The sequence below is a fragment of the Geotrypetes seraphini genome, chromosome 18, assembly GCF_902459505.1.
Source record: "Geotrypetes seraphini chromosome 18, aGeoSer1.1, whole genome shotgun sequence".
NCBI lineage: Eukaryota > Metazoa > Chordata > Amphibia > Gymnophiona > Dermophiidae > Geotrypetes > Geotrypetes seraphini.
Genome location: NC_047101.1, coordinates 3,169,408 through 3,193,833, shown reverse-complemented (window position 1 = coordinate 3,193,833; position 24,426 = coordinate 3,169,408). Strand labels below are relative to the sequence as shown.

The 24,426-nt window shown below is 42.2% G+C and overlaps 1 protein-coding gene across 3 annotated transcripts in view; it reads left to right on the top strand.

Moving 5' to 3' along the window:
* Positions 1-24,426, top strand: part of PPARGC1B (PPARG coactivator 1 beta) — a 108,418-nt gene that overhangs the window by 59,127 nt on the left and 24,865 nt on the right. For all 3 annotated transcript variants that reach the window (XR_004537503.1, XM_033927491.1, XM_033927492.1), the window contains exons 2-4: positions 4,766-4,933; positions 11,059-11,238; positions 15,754-15,870. Coding sequence is in view for 2 of the 3 variants with exons in the window: in XM_033927491.1 (XP_033783382.1) it covers positions 4,766-4,933; positions 11,059-11,238; positions 15,754-15,870 (465 nt within the window). In the remaining variant the exon portion in view is untranslated. The remainder of the gene's footprint in view (positions 1-4,765; positions 4,934-11,058; positions 11,239-15,753; positions 15,871-24,426) is intronic.

Below are 24,426 nucleotides of genomic sequence, written 5' to 3'. Positions count from 1 at the left end.
AAATTGTCCGCTCGCACCCCACACTCATCATTTCTAGCCTTTTAAACTAATAATTAGCTTCCTCCAGCCTGTTTTTTCTTAGTCACAATTTGTACAAAAGGTCACTGCAGCCCGAGCACACGGCAGGGATGGAGGAATGCTCATTTGCTAATCTGAAGGCGGCAGAGAGGGGTTCAGGACCCTCTAAGAGACGGAACTGAGACAGCTCAGAAAGTGGCTGCTTTTTATTTGGTAGGAATGTGTTGCCATCCTCTCTCTGGGCAAGCATTTGCAGTTCAAGTTTGAGCTTCTTGATTTTTCATTGGCATAAAGATTCAGCACTAAAATACCCCCCCCCCCCTCCAAAAAAAAAAAAAAAAAATTGCATTAGATTTTAGTACTGTTTTGTTTATGGTTTTTACACTGGGAGCAATTCTTAATTCAGCGATTTGCATTCACTTTGCATTACCCAGTGTACTACCCTTTCCCGGGTTAATCTTTCTTCCTGCATCAGGCAGTCGGATTAGTGCAGGAAAATCGAGTGCAACCTCTGTGCTAAGAGGTATTGGCCCCTCAGATTGGGAGGTCTCTGGAGACAGGAAACCATTTGCTGTGCCTGAATTTAACTCGCCCTGAGTAAAAATTGTGAGCTAAATCCATATCAGAAGTCTGGTGTTTAAAGGGCCGTTAAATTAGCTTAACCCGGACTTAAAGCTCTCCGATCTGTGGGTAGAACTGAAGCTAGTCAGAGGGATTTGCTGTTTCTGTGATCTTGCAGAAGAACCCTCTCTCAGCTGTTCGCACTCTGCCCGCATGTGTCCTGGCGTGTTTTGCTTCGTCCTCAGACATAGTAAGGAATAGTGTGATAAAAGTCCCCTTTGAAGGTCACAGCATCCTCTTGGAAGTGGATCCCAGCTGCTGTGAGAAGGTGGCTCAGAATAGACCGCGTGCCTTCATCTCCATGGGTATTCGGTGGTGGCGTTCCAGCGACACGCCATGCAGACTCTTAATATAGAATTAGAATAAAGTTCAGGTGCTTCACAAGCAAAGAGGAAGTCACACAACAGAGCAGGCCCCACTCCACTCCGCCTCTTACAACTTTTCTTTAATGCCCGTAACTGCCTGGCATCTTGAGGCTGGGATGGGCATTCTGCGGATTGCGCCATCTCTTCAGGTGCCCACAGGGCAGCTTTGTGTTGTTTTGAGCAGTGAGAAGGTAGAAGTTGTAAGAAGCAGCTTTAAAGCCCTGGGTCGGCATGATTAAACCACTGCGTGTTGCACTTTGTGATGGGAAATTCCAAATTCACGGTTTCAGAACTGAGAAACAGGAGCAGCAGAGCCGGCCAGTTCACAGCCACCAGTAATGGGGAAAAGGCCTCCTCTCGAACCCTCCGTCACAAGCGCTGCTTCTCAAACAGACAGGGTGCAACTTGGTGAGCTATGTTTCTTGCTGGCATTGCGAGCACTGTCTCCGATATAAATGCTCTACTGTGCTGAACATTGGCCAGTGCTTTGACGTTGCCTCGTAATTGGTACAGTAAAAAGGGAGGACAGGAAACTGTCACTAATACGACATCATCAAAGCAGTACTACTAATCACTTCTATAGCGCTGTACATTTTGGACATTTATAGACGGTCCCTGCTCGGAAGAGCTTACAATCTAACTTGGACAGACAAACACGACATATAGAGTTGGGGATGGAGAAATCAAGGTGAGAGGAGTTTAGGAGTCAAGACAGTCCCTGCTCAGAAGAGCTTACAATCTAGCTTGGACAGACAGACGTGACATATAGGGTTGGGGATGCAGAACCCAAGGTGAGAGGAGTTAGGAGTTGAAAGCACTCTCAAAGAGGTGGGCTGACATTTATAGATGGTCCCTGCTCGGAAGAGCTTAAAATCTCACTTGGACAGACAGACATGACATAGAGGATTAGGGATACAGAACTCAAGTGGAGAGGAGTTAGGAGTCAAGACGGTCCCTGCTCGGAAGAGCTTACAATCTAACTTAGACAGACATGACATAGAGGGTTGGGGATGCACAACCCAAGGTGAGAGGAGTTAGGGGTGGAAAGCACTCTCGAAGAGGTGGACTTTTAGCTGCCCCTTGAACACTGCCAGATATAAACAGGATGGAGTCGGTCCAGAGGAAGGCTACTGAAATGGTGCATGGTTTTCATCATAAAATGTATGGGGACAGACTTACAGATATCAATAAAGCTAAACTTTGGAAGAAAGGCAAGAAAGGGGAGACGTGATAGAGACGTTTAAATACTTATGTGGCGTAAATGCGCCTGAGTCGAGTCTCTTTCATTTGAAAGGAAGCTCTGGAATGAGAAGGCATAGAATGAAGTTAAGAGGTGAGAGGCTCTGGAGTAATCTGAGGAAATACGTTTTTACAGAAAGGATGGTAGATTCGTGGAACGGTCTCCCGGAAGAGGTGGTGGAGACAGAGACTGTGTCTGAATTCAAGAGGCCCTGGGATAGGTGCTTGGCATCTCTCAGATAGAGAAAGAGGTAATGGTTACTGCGGATGGGCAGACTGGATGGGCCATTTGACCTTTATCCGCATATCATATTACAGTGTTTCTATATTTCAGCACCACTATCTTGAAAGTATCCTGGTGCTGAATATCCAGATGATGTGGTCAGCATGGGAACTTTCCCATATATTCAGTTTATTATCATAGGACTTTTTTTTTTTTTTTTTTTTTTCTGTCCTATGTTACTGGGGTAGAGTATCCAGATAGTCAACTGAATATTGCCACGAGGCAGATAAGTTCTGGGACTGCCCACACTGCGCCCTGGCATGATCTGGACAGTGCGAAGGCGGTCAGTAAAGATATTCAGAGGCACTGTCCAAATAGTGCTTTGCAATATCTTGGTTGATGCTTATTTTTGGGATTGTGCGTTGAGCAGAACCCTTCCTCAGTGGCTTTCCATTTGGACACCAAACTGATGTGAGCATTTTTTTTACCACTTGACGTCGCGGAAAAAGCCTGAGTGTCTCTGCAATTTTCAGCTTCTTTTAATGCTGGGGCTGTGTGAACAAAGAAACCTGCCTCTAAAAACAGCAGAAAATCCAGGAGTCATCTCTCTAGGCACTCAGTAACGCATGGGAAAGCAGAGCTTAGAAGAAGTCAGGGCCCTGCGTTTTGTCCTTTTCATGTGGAGGAAACTCTGACTAAAAATAGCCGCAAAGAGTCTATGAATAGCAGATCTGCACTGCCGTCATTCACACTGTGTGAGCCGGGGGCCTGTTGCAGTTCCTCTTGTTCTTTCTAATTGCAGTCAGTCAGAGAGATACAAGCTGCATGCCTGTAATGTGTGGCCTGCAAAGGACTGGTGCATCCAGAAAGACATGCAACAACTGGTTTTAAGAAGGGGTTGGACAAGTTCCTGGAGGAAAAGTCCATAGTCTGCTATTGAGAGAGACATGCGGGAAGCCACTGCTTGCCCTGGATCGGTAGCGTGGAATTTTGCTACTCTCTCGAGATTCTGGAATGTTGCTGTTCATTTGGATTCTGGAATCTTGCTATGCCTTGGGATTCTGTATGGAATGTTGTTACTATATGGGATTCTAGAATCTTGTTACTCTTTAGGATTCCGGAATCTTGCTGTTCTTTGGGATTCTGTATGGAATGTTGGGTTTTGGCCAGGTACTAGGGACCTGGATTGGCCACTGTGAGAATGGGCCACTGGGTCTGACCCAAGAAGGCTATTCTTATGTGGTCCTTTATCTGGTCTTCTTTGTTCATCTTCCCTCTCTTGCTAATGCCTATAGGGTGGGTTTCTGTGGAGAAGAACTTTCCGTATACACAAAAAGGGACTCTAGCAAAATGGCTTTTAGAGTTTGGTTTTATTTATGGTATTTATTAACTACCCTTATGAAGAGATTCGCTCAAGCTAATGTACAGCTTGACAGAAAACTTACAGTTTTGTTGATGATTATTTGCATTTCCAAACTCAAGCTCAAAGTGAATTATATCTAAGTTCATAAGATATTTCCTGGTCAGCAGAGCCTTATGTTGTGCAAGACAATTCTATAAATTTGCGCTTGAAGTTACAGAAGACTAGCATATATGTGGGAAAGGGTTGCCCCCAACTGGCACTTACCCCACTTAAATACTAGCCGCAATTCTGTAAAGTATTTGTGCTTTCTCTTTAGCGCATATGTGAAAGGGGGACATTCACACGATCGGTCAATGGTGGTCATGAAGAACCACAAAAAGGAGCAGAGAAGACCCGACTTTCAAGTCACTTTAATGGCAACACTAAAAACGGACCTGAAGAGCCTGCATCAGGGGTCCTAAAACACAAACATATAATAAATAATGGAAATACAATCATAAAATAAACATCTACCAAAATAAAATGGTGCTAAAAAGGACCAAGAGATGGTAGATGTTTATTTTATGATTGTATTTCCATCATTTATTAGATGTTTGTGTTTTAGGACCCCTGATGCAGGCTCTTCAGCCGAAACACTGTCCATGTGAGGTCCATTTTTAGTGTTGCCATTAAAGTGACTTTTCAAGCTTGAAGGTCGGGTCTTCTCTGCACTTAACCTGCCTAAGCGTCTTTATAGAATTCCGTTTGATGCCTTGTTTTTTGGTGCCAATTGTGTGCTGGCCTGTTGAGCATCTGTTACTGAATTGATCCCCTAAGCGTTGCTCCTAGGGCAAAGCGTGGTCGAGTGACTTGCCTGAGATCCCAAAGGCGCGGGAGAAGTCTGTGCAGTAAGAAAGCGAGATGCAAACGAGCAACCTCTTTTCCTCTGTTTTGCAGGCGTCTGGAGAGGAAGCTTTGTGCTTGGATTTCCCAGAGATTGACCTGTCTCCGCTGGACGCCGGTGACTTTGATTCCACCAGTTGCTTCAATGAGTTGCAGTGGTGTAGTGACCACTCTGAGAACGAGTCCAGCCACTACAGTGCAGATGACCCAGAGCTTTTCCAGGTACTGTAAATTAGCACTGACATTAGGGAGGGTAATTTTATTGCAGGTGCCTATGTGCCCTCTTAAAATAGCCCACCCAAAGCTACAGAGATAATGGTTACTGTGGATGGGCAGACTAGATGGGCCATTTGGCCTTTATCTGCCGTCATGTTCTTACATCTGCTCCAAGGCAGGAGTAACTTTAATGGTAAGAACCTGTGCTTATGTGGGTATTTTCTAAGAGTGCGGGTATCCCCCCTCCCCCCGCTCTGCCCATTCTCTGCTCTGGGAATACCATTGCATATACTTTATTATAAAGAATTAGACACTGTAAACACTGGATCAGTTCTCTAAGCATCTCCTTGAGTATGTCAAATGCTCTTCTGCACTCTTAAGTCTTAGTGATCCCCCCCCCCATCAAATTGTCTGACTATGGACTATTATTTCCTGAGTTCTGAAGAAGATGTTCAGGGATCCACAGGCACAAAACTTTTTCCTCTTATAGCGCAGATCTTTCTGCTTCAGGCCTACTTCCTAAGGGGAAGATTCTCTGATGTTCTCGGTAAAATCCGACGGGCTGCTGCCGTGGCCGTTATTGTAACGATTTCAAAAAGATGAGTCATTCTTTAAAAAAAAAAAAACCAAAAACGCTCATGCAAATGAGGTTCGCAGAGTTTATGTTTGCTAAATTTATGTGTGATGAGTCGCTGGTGATAGCGATCGGCTCATGCGCAGAATACGCCACAAAAAGAGGCTTTAAATGCCCGCATGTGCCAGGAAAAGCATCGCCGTCATCATCATCTTTGGGTCTCCATCACATATCTTCTCATCTGGACAACATGGAAGAAAAAGAAGAGCTACCGTCCGCTATTGTAGAACAAAACAAGCGCGGCTCACAAACGCCTATAATTCACAGATTTTTGAATGTTGTGATTTTTTTAATGTCAAATTTTAGCATGAGCCATAGCAAGAAATGCATGCGACAAGCCTATAATACACGCTGAACTCGTTTTTGGGAAAAGAAAGTACGATCATGTTTCTCCTCCGTTGAGAAAGCTTCACTGGCTCCCAGTTTGTTTTATGGAATTTTTGATCCTTTAGTCCCCTTATATTGGAATACTTCTAGATCTTGCTACTCGAGGATTACACAGAAATATAAACTATTGTTCCCCTCCTTTAGGGGAATCAAATCTGTCGGGAAGCTTAGCCAATCCTTTGCTTTCAAATTGCTAGAAACTTGGAAGGGACTCCCTGACTCTGTTAGACTGATAGGTCAGCTACAGCAATTTCGCAGAGTCCTAAAAACTCTGCTGTTTTCACAGTATCTAAATGGCTTACCTTGGTCTTTAATTATTTGTGAACCGAGTCGAATTCTGTTAGGAGATGATCCGGTATATAAACTGAAAACTAGACTAGACACGCGCTCAAGAAGCATGCTTTTGTCCACCCACCCCCCCAACAACAACAACAACAACAAAAAAAGCCTCCTATAATTCATGTGAATCGTGTACTATATTTTTTTTTAATGTTAAATTTTATCATAAGCCACAGCCAGAAACTCAAGCCTGAGATGCGATTTTCACAGTACCGGTGATGATAGAGAATGACTCCTTCGAATATTGAAGAGCCCATTTTACTCCCATTTTAATATTAATGACTTTGTTGTACTACATTTGCGTGGCAGGGTCAGAAAAGACCGCAGTGAACCGTTTTGATAATTGGCCGCTAAAATACATGCACGCCAAACCGGCTGGAACAGGTTTAGTGACCGTCATTAAGGGCATGGTAAGTTTTGAGAATCTTCTCGAATATGCCGAGTGGATCAGTGCTCCATTAATTCATCATTTATTTATTTATTTCTAAAATTTTTAGCGGTTAACAATAGAAACATTCACAATAGTTCAAGACAGCATAGATAACATTTCAGTTACAGTACATCACATACTGACATAACCCCCCTGAGATAACCTCAAAAACCAGAGGAAATAATGTTATCATCTTCACTGAATTATATCGCAGTAATCATAGTTCAACTCAATCTACATCAAGAATTCAGGAGAAGGCCTCAACATATAGTTTGATCTTTAACATTTTCCTGAACTTTAACTGGTCAGAACAGGTCCTCAGGATGCCAGAGAGGTACTTCCATAGTTTCACTCATGGACATCATTGTTGCTGTAGATTTATCATACCGAACAGTATTCTCCTTCATAGAGCTCAGTCTCGTAGTACCTTCTGACCTCAACGCCCTCCCACAAAGTATGAAAATTCACTGGCACAAATCCATACAAACTCTGATGTATAACTGATAACATCTTAAAGCCAGTGCAGGTGTTTTAACACCGGAGTGATGTATTCTCTACGTGAGATACCCAAAATTAACCTCGCCGCAGAGTTCATCTGATTTGAAATCTGGCAGTAGGGTAAAGCTAATGGGAAAATAGAGGAATTTGCACTTCAGCAGTTTCTCTTGTGTTTTCATAAGGAAGCAGGTTCTGCTTGATGTGGGAATTGGTGAGATGCTCTTCAGTGCTCAAGACCCCTAGGAACCTCTGTTCATGCTACGGGTCAGCACCCACCCCCCGAAGGGCTAGGAGGCTGTGTTCTGTTCTAGCAGCGTTGGGACTTGAAGATGGAAGGGACAAAGGCACCTTGTGGAACACAAGTCTCTGGATGTCCAGGAAATATTATTTATTCAAATAAGTCAGATTAAAAATCAAATAGAAGCAACCTCAGGATTTATTTAGGTATAAAGCGTCACTGACAGTACATGCTCATAAAAGTGAGACCCGGACCCTTCATAGTCCGTGTTTTGGCGAATACTCAGCCTTCTTCAGGGGGCCTTAAAAATAAATTATCATCAAAATTAGGATAAAAAAATAAAAATAGAGATGAAAATATAAAAATATGGTGAAACAAAGCCTGAGGAGTGAAAATGAATGAAAGATTAGGGTGCTGGTTATGAAGAAAGTGGTACATTGTAGAAATGATAATGTCAACAGAAACTATAGTGAAATACTCAGAGGGATGCGATAATGTGAGGAATACTCTGTCCTAAGAGTGTGTGAAATTGCGTGGCATCTTGATCTCCACCAAAACTGAGACTTTACAAGGCCTGTGAGACCTTCTTCTCATGGATTGAGTTTGGACACTGTGATCCAAAGCACTTCTCCTGCCTTTGTAGCAAAAGTCTCGTACAAGCACAGCAGATTGTGCGTGACTCAACAGAACTCGGGAGAAGCCAGCTCCAACATACATCCTCAGTGGAGTGCTTATTGATGGAGTTGGAGAAAAGGCAGCACTTACCTTGAATGCGTGAGGCCGACCTTCAGGCTGTCAGTGAAAAGAATTGATCTCTGGAATACCAGGGTCTGTGCTTCACCAAGTAAATTATTTCACGTACCACTAGAGTCTGTTGCTGGGGGGAGGGGGGGTCCTCGTCTCAGTCCTTGAAATCAGCCCGTGATTAGAGAGAAAGCACTTTGCAAATGCAAATCTAGTTCTCTTGAGGACGTAAGACGCTCGATCCAGGGTACAAGCAAATCATTGAGCACAGTAAAAGTAGAGAATACAGTTTCATTAAACAACAAAACAGGAATGCTAGTAATGAAGCAAGAAATGATAAACACAACTGGCATTTCTGATAAAGCTACCAACGTAACAGAGCAGTTCTTTCAAATTTCACGGCGTCATTTCCAGGGTAGGGGCTAGCTCAGAGAAGGCAGCTTGAATATGTGCACCGATCCCTGTTGGTTCCTTTCCCTTGAGCACATTTCAAATGGAAACTACAAGCATTCCCTATATAAGAACTGGTACAAACTCACGGGGAGACGCACCCACAGTTTTTGCATCAAAACGCAGAGTTTTGAAAATGTCCCTTATTGAAGGTAATTTGGTGAAACGTTTTCCGTAGAAGGATTCCTTATAAAGCCGCACAGCCAAATACATGTAGTTTTTGCCAGGTGCTTGTGACTCAGATTGGCCTCTGCGAAGACGGGCGACTGGGCTAGATGGACCATTGGTCTGACCCAGTAAGGCTAGTCTTATGTTCTTAAGCACCGGGCTGATAAGATGGTGCATGTTTACATCACCGTCCCCGTCCCCGCGGATAACTGCGGGAAACCATCTTCATGTCATTCTTTAAGGAGAGAGGGAAGAATCAGAGTATGAATGGCCACAACCACTGACCGAGGTTGAAGGACCGAGGTTGAAACAGACACTACAGAATGACAGTCTCTGGTATCCAGAGCAGATATTGTGATGTCATAATGCCTCATTCCACCAGTGCCTAAGAGCCAATCACATCAGTGATGTCACAATGGCTTCATTATCCTTGGCTCCCATAAGAATCTGAGTATGAATGGCCACAACCACTGACCCGCAAGCTTTGCTTTGAAGAATGCTGGTGTAGAAGGACTGAGGTTGAACAGACACTACAGAATGACAGTCTCTGGTATCCAGAGCAGATATTGTGATGTCATAATGCCTCATTCCACCAGTGCCTAAGAGCCAATCACATCAGTGATGTCACAATGGCTTCATTATCCTTGGCTCCCATAAGAATCAGAGTATGAATGGCTACCACCACTGACCCACAAGCTTTGCTTTGAAGAATGCTGGTGTAGAAGGACCAAGGTTGAAACAGACACTACAGAATGACAGTCTCTGGTATCCAGAGCAGATATTGTGATGTCATAATGCCTCATTCCACCAGTGCCTAAGAGCCAATCACATCAGTGATGTCACAATGGCTTCATTATCCTTGGCTCACATAAGAATCAGAATATGAATGGCCACAACCACTGACCCACAAGCTTTGCTTTGAAGAATGCTGGTGTAGAAGGACTGAGGTTGAAATAGACACTAAAAAATGACATGGGATTATTTCTCGCTGTTATCTGCGGGGACGGGAACGGTGATGAATTTTGTCACCGTGTCATTCTCTAACACATAGCTGTACCCAGGGATGTAAGTTTCTGCAGAGCTGGCACCAGGGTTTAATTAGCAGAAAAAGCAAAAATGGGGCTTTGGTGTTGGGGCAGGAGCAACCACACACGAAGGACTGGATTAGGCAGCAGAGTGAACCCCCAAACCCTCTTCCCTGCAGGCTGTCTGGAGCAGAAAGGCCTTGTTTCTCTGGAGTCAGTCGTAGAACTGCGTTCCGGGCCGCTTCCCCAGAGATTAAGCCCTGGTTGACACCAAGTTGCTTATTTAACAAAATATGTGTAAAGATGCCCTGCACACATCACATCTTCTTCTGACGAGGCATAAACGTACACAGGAGCGTTGGTGTGCTGTTAGGAAGAGGGCCGAAAGCCTGTTGAGCCCTGTATTGGTGCCTTTTTGGACTTTTGCACAGGCACCCATCTATAAAATGACTCCTCACGTACGGAAAGCCCTCTTATTAGGCTTCTAGTAAGATTTTGCCCCCTTCCCCGAGCCTGTCTCTGTTCAGTTCCCATCCCCAAGCTTAGCCAGAGCAAGGGAGCCTGCAGTTCACCGGTGACCCCTAGTGAGGATATGCTGCTACTGCACCGGAGTCAGCTGGAGAACTGAGTGGATGCTGCACACGTGGTGCGGAGAAGCCAAATAAAATCCTCGCTGCCTTAGACTCGTTCCTTTATAAAGATGCTGGAGCCTGTCGCCATGATCCCCGTATGATCTACACCAATGATCCATCCTCCAAAGAGCTCAGGACGAGTTACAGGTTTAACACACAGGATTTGCCATAAATTCAGTACAAGTTTTATGATACAAGTTTTTATCCTAACTTGACACATACTAGGGGATTAATAAGAATATATATAATATACAGTTTACTGGTTACAATTTGCCAAAGTTATCTTACAATTCTTGCCTTGAAAGGAGACCCCAAAGGAAGTGGCTTCTTTTCTTAAAATCATTAGATAGGCTTTGCGATCTGGTGTCTACCAGGCAAAGCTATTCTCCTGTTACCAACGTTTGCTCTCCTGCTTTCTTAGGGGGGGGGGGGAGAGGGGGAGGGCTGGTGAACTTATGTGGCTGAGAGTCTGATAGGAATAGAGTGACTTGGGTGAGATCTGATTCTTGTGATGCATAATAATCAGAATGAAAGCATTTGTTTTCTTGACCATTGACCCGGCTGTGATTTCCTTTTAACCTTGCAGATAACAGACAGTGAAAACGAGGCTTTGTTGGCCGCTCTCACGCAGACACTGGACGATATACAAGATGATGATGTCAGCCTCTCTGCTTTCCAAATCACGGGGGACGGGGACCTCTCTACCCCACCCGTCTCGTCACCAAAACCCCCTCCAGCCCCAGAGGCTGACGATGAGCTGTCTCTAGTAAGAACCAGTTCCTACTGTTTAAAGTGGAAATGGCTGAGGAGCTGAATAGCCGGCCGCATTGGGTATGATAGGCAACAAAGGTCTGACTTTTTTCATTTAAGGCTTTAAAACCATTTTGACAAACACCCACGTCCATGATGTTTATATCATTTGCAATTAGTTTGTAATGTAAGAATTTCTGAGTGTTTCTGGCTTACGTGTCTTGCTCTGCTAGAGTTACCAGCTGGCTCCAGGGTAGATCCAGGCCTCGTTTTGCCCCATTACATGCAGGGACTTGTAGTTCTCATTTCTCGGTTGTAAGACCACAAATTTCTGCATTGCCATTTGGGTAAACCTAGGACTGGATCAACCTTATCATCCGAATCTGGCATCCCTTTCTGCCCCCTCTGCTAAGCCCAGGGTCTCTGCTGCACTTCAGTGTACATTTGCATCTTTTTCCGAATGCCTAATCAATCAGCAGGAACAGATGACAATCCTGACTCCTGAAAGTACAGTGCTGGTCTTCAGCTCATTTTACTTTGATTTATATTTGGTTATTTGCTTTTAACTTACGGAACCTCAAAGTGATTTACAATAAATATCATTAGACTACATGATCCCTTGACGCATAATTCAATATAATCCATTAAAACAAATCCCTACCCTCCCAGCCTTCATTCAGCCTGTGTAATTAAACATTTTCTTGTATCCTGAGTATGTGGCAGTATAACCAATGACCTTCCACCCTCTCCATTGCTCCGGGTTCCAGCCCTGGAGTAATGCAAGGCATTTCTCAAGATCTTAATGAAAATAACCCCCTACCCCCACCCCCCAAAAAATAGCACACGGAAGACGGTGTCATTTCTGTAGCAGGGCAGCCCATCTTATCTCAGGATTAAACCGACAAATATTTTCCAGTTTTTGTTAAAAGTTTTCAAAATTATTTCCAGAAACGAGCAGCAAGATTGACCAAAGAAATTCCACAGAAAAGCGGGAGAAACCAATTCAAAAGACGAAAACCGTGGAACCCATGATCTTGATACACCAGTTCAGGGTTGGGCAATTCCAGTTCTCAAGAACCGGAGCCAGATCAGGTTTTCAGGATCTCCACCATGAATATGTATGAGATGGATTTGCATGCACTGCCTCCTTGAGATGCAAATCTATCTCAAGCATATTTATTGTGGATATCCTGAAAACCTGACCTGGCTCCGGCTCTCAAGGACTGGAATTGCCCACCCCTGCACTAGTTTATTAAAAGACTCTTCACGTTAAGGGGTGCACAGCAAGAAACCAATCCAATGATATACAGTAAAGATGTTGTGTTGTGGACCCGACATGATCCGTGTTTCGGTCACAAAAGACCTCCTTCTGGGGTCCTCTCCGATGAAACCACAGAATTTGGTTTACTGTGAAGCAATCAGAATAATGCTTATGGACGAGCATGACAGTTCAGAAAGTTAGATTGAAGTGCTTCGTACAGGGGTGTAGCTTTAAATGATAGGAATTCTTTTTCCATAATTTCAAAACTGGTGCCTGGTTGTCTCTAGACTTCCCGTCTAACCAGATCTCAGAGTTTGAAGTCCTCACTGGGAAGGGAACACAAGAGCTGAGATGGAGGTGCAGTAGGGATAAATAGTCCTCAGCTCCCTCATCTTGTTGAGTCCTTGAATGTATTTTATTTATAATTCTGGCTTTCTCGATTGATCTGCCCGCAGTTACAACCATATGGGGAAATCCTCTAAACCCTTGGACTTAATTCCCTGTCCTGAAAGGCCACTGCTTGCCCTGGATCGGTAGCGTGGAATGATGTTACTCTTTGGAATTCCAGAATCTTGCTCTTCCTTGGGATTCTGTATGGAATATTGATACTCCTTGGGTTTTGGTCAGGTACTAGTGACCTGGATTGGCCACCGTGAGAACGGGCTACTGGGCTTGATGGATCTTTGGTCTGACCAAATAACACTATTCTTATGTTCTTATGAATATGCATAAGAAGATTTCCACGCCTATTACCTCCACTGTATGCAAATCTGTCTATGCATATTCATTAGAGATATCCTGAGGACCGGGAGTGAGAGCCAAGGCTCTAGACTGACCCCTCCTGGGGTGAACTGGTCCAGGTCTTTTCAATGCATTTTGGTATGTATACACTCGGATCTCTCAAGAGACAATGCAAGAGGTCTCCAGTCTTTGGTCATAAATCTGTCATGAGTATTTGTATGACTTCAAATAATGATTACAGCTGAGAAAAAAAATCCAAATCTGAATCAATATATTTGCTGATTTACTAAAACAGATGAAAAATGTCTTAGTTTTGGTTATGGTTTTTATATGTTCTAGAGATAGGCTTTCTTTGTTTCTGAAATCGTCAAAGGGTAGGTGGTTCTGCATAATTTAATTCCAGATTGTTATCCACAAAATCTGAGCATAAGAGAAAGTGGAATCCGTAGGGAAGGGACAGAGAATCAGACAAGGTCAAATGAACCACAAAAGAGGTGTTGCTGGAGATAGCCAAGAAATTCCAAAATAAGAAGGAATTAGAGGGTGCATAAAATGTGAAACAGAATTTGCCAGGTGTCAGGATGAAATGGACATTTTAAAATGTTATTTTAATCAAACACCAGGCACAGAGAGCTTTGTACCATTCAGTGCTTGACACTGGACAACTTTCTGGTTCAGACAGGGGGGTCCATTCCTTACCCTAACTACAACCCCAATTTCAATACCCAATTCCTAACCCCCAACCCAGAGCTAAGTGGTAACATTCCGGTCTACCTGTGTAATACTGGTTTATGGACTTTTCCTCCAGGAACTTGTCTAAATCCAGCAATACTTAGTGCCTTGGCCACATCTTCCAGCAGCAAAATCCACATCTTAATTGCAGGTTGACTTAAATATGATTTATTTCCAATGAGTTTCATTGAGTGTTCCCTTGTCCTTGTAGTGTTTGAAAGGGAAGGATCCATTCCCGTGTGCTCGATCCACCCCTCTCGTAATTTCATAGACCTCTGCTTTAAGTCGTCTTTCCACCAAGCTAAAAACCCCTAACCTGTCTTCAGAAGGAAGCCATTTTGTTTCCTTTCACTAGACTGAATGACCACTCACTGGGGATCAGTGCAAAGGCATAAAAATATCCTTTTGTTTTATTCTTCATTCTTTCCGAATAAGACCACGGTGTCTCAGCTGAAGAGTCTAACATTCTGTCCACAGTGATTCTAAGATTCATTTCCTGGGTGGCGTCTTCTAACACCATGCATTCTTACTATTCACTGGGGAAACCCACAAATACCTAAAATGCGAGTACGGAACCTGTGAGAGGCACCCGGGGGGGGGGGGGGGCACCATCCCTTATTACACTACTAGTGATGTCCACAGAATGCAGCTGGGTAGAAGAATGCCATAGAACACCCAACTTTATCTGTTGGGTTTCTATTTTTTTCTTACATGCAGTATTTTTTAGTGGTGGGGGGAGGGGGGAGGAAATATCTCAAAAGAGAACTATACAAACCTATCCACCTCTGAGAGTAGGGTCAGGAGGAAGTCCTCCAGCCAGCGGTCGACAAACCCAGAGACAGAACAGCAGCAGACATGTAAGAAGGGGAGTTTTAGGACTTACGAGGTTGAAAACCAAAGTCAAAATGACATGAGAGCTCCATAGAGGGCGAGAAATGTGTGGCAAGATAAATATTGGGTTCCTTTTACAAGCCAGCTCCGGCGGCATTAGTTCCAACGCTCGTAGGATTCCTATGAATGTCGGAGGTAATACCGCTGTGGCCGGCAATGAAAAAGCTTAGCATGACTTTATAAATGGGGGGGGGGAGTGGGGAGGCATAGTGTTTATTACTTAAATCCTCCAGTGAATGTAGATGTAAGAGCTTCGTCTCGGATGCACAGAATAGAACAGAAGATGATGGTGTGATTTAAGCGGAGAATCCTAGGTTTAGGGTCTATTTCTTAGCAGGTACTGAAAAGGCTTAGCTGAATATATTTTGGATAAATTTTATCCACAGTCCTGCTGGCGTGGTTGTGGATAAAAGTAGACTGAAATCTAACTGGCTGAATTCCACCAGGTGGTTTAAACCAATTGCCAGTGCTCAGAGATGGCTGGATGACTTAGCCAGCTGACCTTTCCTTTTACGAAGCCGCGTTAGGCTTTTTTTTTATCGCCGTCCATGGCAGAATTAGCTCTGACGCTTATACAATTCCTATGAGCACTGGAGCTAATACCGTTGCGGCCGGTGATTTAAAAAAAAAGCCTAACGCAGCTTCCTAAAGGGGGTGTGTGTGTTAAATTGTTTCCCTGAGCAAACTGCACCCCCTAAGTCTGGTTTCTGAGCAGCTAAACCTAGTGAAAGTTCAGCCTCAGGAAGCTGCCAAAATCCCTTTTGAATATCGGCCACAAAGGAGAGCTGACGTATGCTTGAGTCACTTGAGGACAGCACCTTCTTATCTAACAACTCAGTAAAGACAAGTTTTTCTCCTCTAGACTACGTGAAGCCTGACTGTTCACTTTCCTCTTTGTTTTCACAGTTAAAGAAGTTGCTTCTTTCTCCAGCCAATGTGGCTCAGAGCTTTGAGGCGCACAAGGATGTGAGCACCTGGCACCAGGGTGGCCCCAAATCCCGATCCCAACATGCTTGCATTAAGGTACTTCTGCTCACAGCAGTCACAGGGAAAAGAGAAGTGAGGATGATGGGAAAGCTGGATGTAATATATTTCAAGATCTGGAGCCTCTTTAAAGTGCTCAGAAGTGATATGATAGAGGTCTATAAAATAATGACTGGGGTAGATATAAATCGCTTGTTCACTTCTTTCCAAAAATACTAGGACTAGGGCACATGCAATGAAGCTACTGAGTAGTAGAAAATATTTCTTCACACAATGTGTAATTAAACTCTGGAATTTGTTGCCAGATAATGTGGTGAAATCAGTTAGCTTAGCGGGGTTTAAAAAAAGGCTTGGATAATTTCCTAAAAGAGAAGTCCTTAGTCTATTATTGAGGTGGCTTGGGGAAATCCACTGTTTATTCCTAGGATAGGCAGCATAAAATCTGTTTGACTACTTGGGATCTAGCTTAGGTATTTGGGACTTTTGGAAACAGGGCTTGATGGACCTTTGGTCTGTCCCAGTATGGCAATTCTTTTGCATCCCCTTGGGTGGAGATCCTTACGGGTGTATTCTGGGTTGACCCAACCCTTCATACAGTCTGTGAATGAATTTATAAAAGTCTTATTTGGTACATTAAATACATACCAAGAAAGACATTAAAGTCTAACAATGGAAGTTGAAGTGAAAGACAAAGAGAAATTTCCCCAAATGTTTCTGCTTCTCAGCTTAGCTCGCAATAGTCCTGCGATTCCTCACGATGTGTCTGGGATCTGTGAGACTCCAGTCAGGCCTTGGTTTTGCTTATAAAGTCTCTTTTTTAGTTGTTTGAGGTGTGATCATTCATGCTCTTAACGTGGAAAGTTGGGTTTCAGCCCATCAGGCTGCCCCGAGGGTTACGTTTCATCTTGTGTCCACTCTCTGCTTGTAATACAGTAGACTCTCAGTTAACCACAGTGGCGTAGCGAGGATGAGAGGTGCCCCTCCCCTGCTCCTCCCTGCCATGCCTGCACCCCCTTCCCTTCCCCCGTACCACTGCGAGGAACAAGTTTCAAGTTTATTTAAAATTTGATTGACCGCCTCATCCTAAATTCAAGGTGATGTACAGTACTAAAAATAATTTTCAACAACGTACAGGGGAACAATGCAAATACTGTAGACATGACCTACGGGACAAACAGAACCATAAGGAAGGATGGGATAGAAATAGAATACTTGATAGAAAATAAAAGAAATCAAAAAAATCTAGAATGGAATTAAAAGAAATCAGAAATCTGAGATAAAGGGCTCCTTTTACTAAGGTGTGCTAGCGTTTTTAGCTCATGCAGGAAATTACCACGCGCTACGCTTTTAGAAATAACGCCAGCTCAATGCTGGCATTAAGGTCTAGGGCGCTCTATTCCGCGCACTAAAGCCCTAACGCAGCTTAGTAAAAGGAGCCCAAATTGTGCTATCGGTCAAAAGCATCTTTCAAAAGAAAGCATTTTAACGTGCCCTTAAATCTGTCTATATGACGCTCTTCCCTTAAGTAGGCGGGTAAGGCGTTCCACAGTTGAGGAGCTGGACTGAAAAAATGTCTTGTCTGTGTGGGTTAATGGTTTGGATAGTCAGTGGCTGCTGATCATTGGATCTATGTATGCTAGAAGTGCGATAAGGGATGAAGGCTGCGACTTAAGGGTTAACAAGCGTATTCGATGCGACACCCGGAAGCCAACGAGATTTTTTGAAGAGTGGCAAAGCATAATGAATTTGATAGAGGCGTTTTGAATTAGTTGTAAGTGTCTGGTTTCCTTTTGGCCAAGACCTTGAAATAGTGCATTACAGTAGTCGATTTTGGAGATGACCCCGGCGGCTCTCCCTCTAGCGTCACTTCCTATTCACGGCATCCGGAGCGCCGAAGTGGTTGTGAGGAGCACGTTGAAATTGATGCTCCACTTGCATGGTGAGGGGGCGGAGTGGGAAAGAGGAGGAGGGGTGCCCGGGGCAAACCGCCCCCCTCCCCCCTTACCACGCCACTGGTTAACTGGCACCCATGGGGGTTGGTAGATGCCGGATAAATGTTGTTTCTGGTTGCTTGAGAGTAACTATTACAAATAGGCCTAACTGATACTATACCTCATACGATGCCATACCATAAACTGTTCCTGACAAACTACCGGACATGTGGTAGGCAAAGCGTTGGCGTACTCAGGTGTGGCGTGCTAAGTTTACACTTAAATTTCCACCAGAAATTGATTTTATTTTCATTTTATTTTATTTTATTTTTTTTTCTGGTTGCTGGAGTTCGGTTAACAGAGAGTAATGTAATGTAATGTAATTTATTTCTTATATACCGCTACATCCGTTAGGTTCTAAGCGGTTGACAGAAAATATACATTAAGATTAGAAATAAGAAAGGTACTTGAAAAATTCCCTTCCTGTCCCGAAGGCTCACAATCTAACTAAACTACCTGGAGGGTAATAGAGAAGTGAAAAGTAGAGTTAGAGGAAAAATAAAAATAAAATAAACATTTTAACAAGACAGCATTGATCTAAATACTTTGGAAGGTAGAAGAGAGGAGAGAAAGGAATAGAAGCAGAAGGGGGAGCCGTTGAACAGTAGAATTCTGCAGCATCCACTATCTCCTCCTCTCCCTATTGGCTAAGGCTCTTAACATTTGCATATCTTCTTCCCATTGGCTAAGGCTCTTTGCCTGCATTGTGATGTCATAGAGCTTTATGGTTATAGAAACCTAGAAACATGATGGCAGATGAAGGCCAAATGGTCCATGTAATGTAATTTATTTCTTATATACCGCTACATCCGTTAGGTTCTAAGCGGTTTACAGAAAATATACATTAAGATTAGAAATAAGAAAGGGACTTGAAAAATTCCCTTACTGTCCCGAAGGCTCACAATCTAACTAAAGTACCTGGAGGGTAATAGAGAAGTGAAAAGTAGAGTTAGAGGAAAAATAAAAATAAAATAAACATTTTAACAAGACAGCATTGATCTAAATACTTTGGAAGGTAGAAGAGAGGAGAGAAAGGAATAGAAGCAGAAGGGGGAGCCGTTGAACAGTAGAATTCTGCAGCATCCACTATCTCCTCCTCTCCCTATTGGCTAAGGCTCTTAACATTTGCATATCTTCTTCCCATTGGCTAAGGCTCTTTGCCTGCATTGTGATGTCATAGAGCTTTATGGTTATAGAAACCTAGAAACATGATGGCAGATGAAGGCCAAATGGTCCATGTAATGTAATTTATTTCTTATATACCGCTACATCCGTTAGGTTCTAAGCGGTTTACAGAAAATATACATTAAGATTAGAAATAAGAAAGGTACTTGAAAAATTCCCTTCCTGTCCCGAAGGCTCACAATCTAACTAAAGTACCTGGAGGGTAATAGAGAAGTGAAAAGTAGAGTTAGAGGAAAAATAAAAATAAAATAAACATTTTAACAAGACAGCATTGATCTAAATACTTTGGAAGGTAGAAGAGAGGAGAGAAAGGAATAGAAGCAGAAGGGGGAGCCGTTGAACAGTAGAATTCTGCAGCATCCACTATCTCCTCCTCTCCCTATTGGCTAAGGCTCTTAACATTTGCATATCTTCTTCCCATTGGCTAAGGCTCTTTGCCTGCATTGTGATGTCATAGAGCTTTATGGTTATAGAAACCTAGAAACATGATGGCAGATGAAGGCCAAATGGTCCATGTAATGTAATTTATTTCTTATATACCGCTACATCCGTTAGGTTCTAAGCGGTTTACAGAAAATATACATTAAGATTAGAAATAAGAAAGGTACTTGAAAAATTCCCTTACTGTCCCGAAGGCTCACAATCTAACTAAACTACCTGGAGGGTAATAGAGAAGTGAAAAGTAGAGTTAGAGGAAAAATAAAAACAAAATAAACATTTTAACAAGACAGCATTGATCTAAATACTTTGGAAGGTAGAAGAGAGGAGAGAAAGGAATAGAAGCAGAAGGGGGAGCCGTTGAACAGTAGAATTCTGCAGCATCCACTATCTCCTCCTCTCCCTATTGGCTAAGGCTCTTAACATTTGCATATCTTCTTCCCATTGGCTAAGGCTCTTTGCCTGCATTGTGATGTCATAGAGCTTTATGGTTATAGAAACCTAGAAACATGATGGCAGATGAAGGCCAAATGGTCCATGTAATGTAATTTATTTCTTATATACCGCTACATCCGTTAGGTTCTAAGCGGTTTACAGAAAATATACATTAAGATTAGAAATAAGAAAGGTACTTGAAAAATTCCCTTACTGTCCCGAAGGCTCACAATCTAACTAAACTACCTGGAGGGTAATAGAGAAGTGAAAAGTAGAGTTAGAGGAAAAATAAAAATAAAACAAACATTTTAACAAGACAGCATTGATCTAAATACTTTGGAAGGTAGAAGAGAGGAGAGAAAGGAATAGAAGCAGAAGGGGGAGCCGTTGAACAGTAGAATTCTGCAGCATCCACTATCTCCTCCTCTCCCTATTGGCTAAGGCTCTTAACATTTGCATATCTTCTTCCCATTGGCTAAGGCTCTTTGCCTGCATTGTGATGTCATAGAGCTTTATGGTTATAGAAACCTAGAAACATGATGGCAGATGAAGGCCAAATGGTCCATGTAATGTAATTTATTTCTTATATACCGCTACATCCGTTAGGTTCTAAGCGGTTTACAGAAAATATACATTAAGATTAGAAATAAGAAAGGGACTTGAAAAATTCCCTTACTGTCCCGAAGGCTCACAATCTAACTAAAGTACCTGGAGGGTAATAGAGAAGTGAAAAGTAGAGTTAGAGGAAAAATAAAAATAAAATAAACATTTTAACAAGACAGCATTGATCTAAATACTTTGGAAGGTAGAAGAGAGGAGAGAAAGGAATAGAAGCAGAAGGGGGAGCCGTTGAACAGTAGAATTCTGCAGCATCCACTATCTCCTCCTCTCCCTATTGGCTAAGGCTCTTAACATTTGCATATCTTCTTCCCATTGGCTAAGGCTCTTTGCCTGCATTGTGATGTCATAGAGCTTTATGGTTATAGAAACCTAGAAACATGATGGCAGATGAAGGCCAAATGGTCCATGTAATGTAATTTATTTCTTATATACCGCTACATCCGTTAGGTTCTAAGCGGTTTACAGAAAATATACATTAAGATTAGAAATAAGAAAGGTACTTGAAAAATTCCCTTACTGTCCCGAAGGCTCACAATCTAACTAAACTACCTGGAGGGTAATAGAGAAGTGAAAAGTAGAGTTAGAGGAAAAATAAAAACAAAATAAACATTTTAACAAGACAGCATTGATCTAAATACTTTGGAAGGTAGAAGAGAGGAGAGAAAGGAATAGAAGCAGAAGGGGGAGCCGTTGAACAGTAGAATTCTGCAGCATCCACTATCTCCTCCTCTCCCTATTGGCTAAGGCTCTTAACATTTGCATATCTTCTTCCCATTGGCTAAGGCTCTTTGCCTGCATTGTGATGTCATAGAGCTTTATGGTTATAGAAACCTAGAAACATGATGGCAGATGAAGGCCAAATGGTCCATGTAATGTAATTTATTTCTTATATACCGCTACATCCGTTAGGTTCTAAGCGGTTTACAGAAAATATACATTAAGATTAGAAATAAGAAAGGTACTTGAAAAATTCCCTTACTGTCCCGAAGGCTCACAATCTAACTAAAGTACCTGGAGGGTAATAGAGAAGTGAAAAGTAGAGTTAGAGGAAAAATAAAAATAAAATAAACATTTTAACAAGACAGCATTGATCTAAATACTTTGGAAGGTAGAAGAGAGGAGATAAAGGAATAGAAGCAGAAGGGGGAGCCGTTGAACAGTAGAATTCTGCAGCATCCACTATCTCCTCCTCTCCCTATTGGCTAAGGCTCTTAACATTTGCATATCTTCTTCCCATTGGCTAAGGCTCTTTGCCTGCATTGTGATGTCATAGAGCTTTATGGTTATAGAAACCTAGAAACATGATGGCAGATGAAGGCCAAATGGTCCATATAATGTAATGTAATGTAATTTATTTCTTATATACCGCTACATCCGTTAGGTTCTAAGCGGTTTACAGAAAATATACATTAAGATTAGAAATAAGAAAGGGACTTGAAAAATTCCCTTACTGTCCCGAAGGCTCACAATCTAACTAAAGTACCTGGAGGGTAATAGAGAAGTGAAAAGTAGAGTTAGAGGAAAAATAAAAATAAAATAAACATTTTAACAAGACAGCATTGATCTAAATACTTTGGAAGGTAGAAGAGAGGAGAGAAAGGAATAGAAGCAGAAGGGGGAGCCGTTGAACAGTAGAATTCTGCAGCATCCACTATCTCCTCCTCTCCCTATTGGCTAAGGCTCTTAACATTTGCATATCTTCTTCCCATTGGCTAAGGCTCTTTGCCTGCATTGTGATGTCATAGAGCTTTATGGTTATAGAAACCTAGAAACATGATGGCAGATGAAGGCCAAATGGTCCATGTAATGTAATTTATTTCTTATATACCGCTACATCCGTTAGGTTCTAAGCGGTTTACAGAAAATATACATTAAGATTAGAAATAAGAAAGGTACTTGAAAAATTCCCTTACTGTCCCGAAGGCTCACAATCTAACTAAAGTACCTGGAGGGTAATAGAGAAGTGAAAAGTAGAGTTAGAGGAAAAATAAAAATAAAACAAACATTTTAACAAGACAGCATTGATCTAAATACTTTGGAAGGTAGAAGAGAGGAGAGAAAGGAATAGAAGCAGAAGGGGGAGCCGTTGAACAGTAGAATTCTGCAGCATCCACTATCTCCTCCTCTCCCTATTGGCTAAGGCTCTTAACATTTGCATATCTTCTTCCCATTGGCTAAGGCTCTTTGCCTGCATTGTGATGTCATAGAGCTTTATGGTTATAGAAACCTAGAAACATGATGGCAGATGAAGGCCAAATGGTCCATGTAATGTAATTTATTTCTTATATACCGCTACATCCGTTAGGTTCTAAGCGGTTTACAGAAAATATACATTAAGATTAGAAATAAGAAAGGGACTTGAAAAATTCCCTTACTGTCCCGAAGGCTCACAATCTAACTAAAGTACCTGGAGGGTAATAGAGAAGTGAAAAGTAGAGTTAGAGGAAAAATAAAAATAAAATAAACATTTTAACAAGACAGCATTGATCTAAATACTTTGGAAGGTAGAAGAGAGGAGAGAAAGGAATAGAAGCAGAAGGGGGAGCCGTTGAACAGTAGAATTCTGCAGCATCCACTATCTCCTCCTCTCCCTATTGGCTAAGGCTCTTAACATTTGCATATCTTCTTCCCATTGGCTAAGGCTCTTTGCCTGCATTGTGATGTCATAGAGCTTTATGGTTATAGAAACCTAGAAACATGATGGCAGATGAAGGCCAAATGGTCCATGTAATGTAATTTATTTCTTATATACCGCTACATCCGTTAGGTTCTAAGCGGTTTACAGAAAATATACATTAAGATTAGAAATAAGAAAGGTACTTGAAAAATTCCCTTCCTGTCCCGAAGGCTCACAATCTAACTAAAGTACCTGGAGGGTAATAGAGAAGTGAAAAGTAGAGTTAGAGGAAAAATAAAAATAAAATAAACATTTTAACAAGACAGCATTGATCTAAATACTTTGGAAGGTAGAAGAGAGGAGAGAAAGGAATAGAAGCAGAAGGGGGAGCCGTTGAACAGTAGAATTCTGCAGCATCCACTATCTCCTCCTCTCCCTATTGGCTAAGGCTCTTAACATTTGCATATCTTCTTCCCATTGGCTAAGGCTCTTTGCCTGCATTGTGATGTCATAGAGCTTTATGGTTATAGAAACCTAGAAACATGATGGCAGATGAAGGCCAAATGGTCCATGTAATGTAATTTATTTCTTATATACCGCTACATCCGTTAGGTTCTAAGCGGTTTACAGAAAATATACATTAAGATTAGAAATAAGAAAGGTACTTGAAAAATTCCCTTACTGTCCCGAAGGCTCACAATCTAACTAAACTACCTGGAGGGTAATAGAGAAGTGAAAAGTAGAGTTAGAGGAAAAATAAAAACAAAATAAACATTTTAACAAGACAGCATTGATCTAAATACTTTGGAAGGTAGAAGAGAGGAGAGAAAGGAATAGAAGCAGAAGGGGGAGCCGTTGAACAGTAGAATTCTGCAGCATCCACTATCTCCTCCTCTCCCTATTGGCTAAGGCTCTTAACATTTGCATATCTTCTTCCCATTGGCTAAGGCTCTTTGCCTGCATTGTGATGTCATAGAGCTTTATGGTTATAGAAACCTAGAAACATGATGGCAGATGAAGGCCAAATGGTCCATGTAATGTAATTTATTTCTTATATACCGCTACATCCGTTAGGTTCTAAGCGGTTTACAGAAAATATACATTAAGATTAGAAATAAGAAAGGTACTTGAAAAATTCCCTTACTGTCCCGAAGGCTCACAATCTAACTAAACTACCTGGAGGGTAATAGAGAAGTGAAAAGTAGAGTTAGAGGAAAAATAAAAATAAAACAAACATTTTAACAAGACAGCATTGATCTAAATACTTTGGAAGGTAGAAGAGAGGAGAGAAAGGAATAGAAGCAGAAG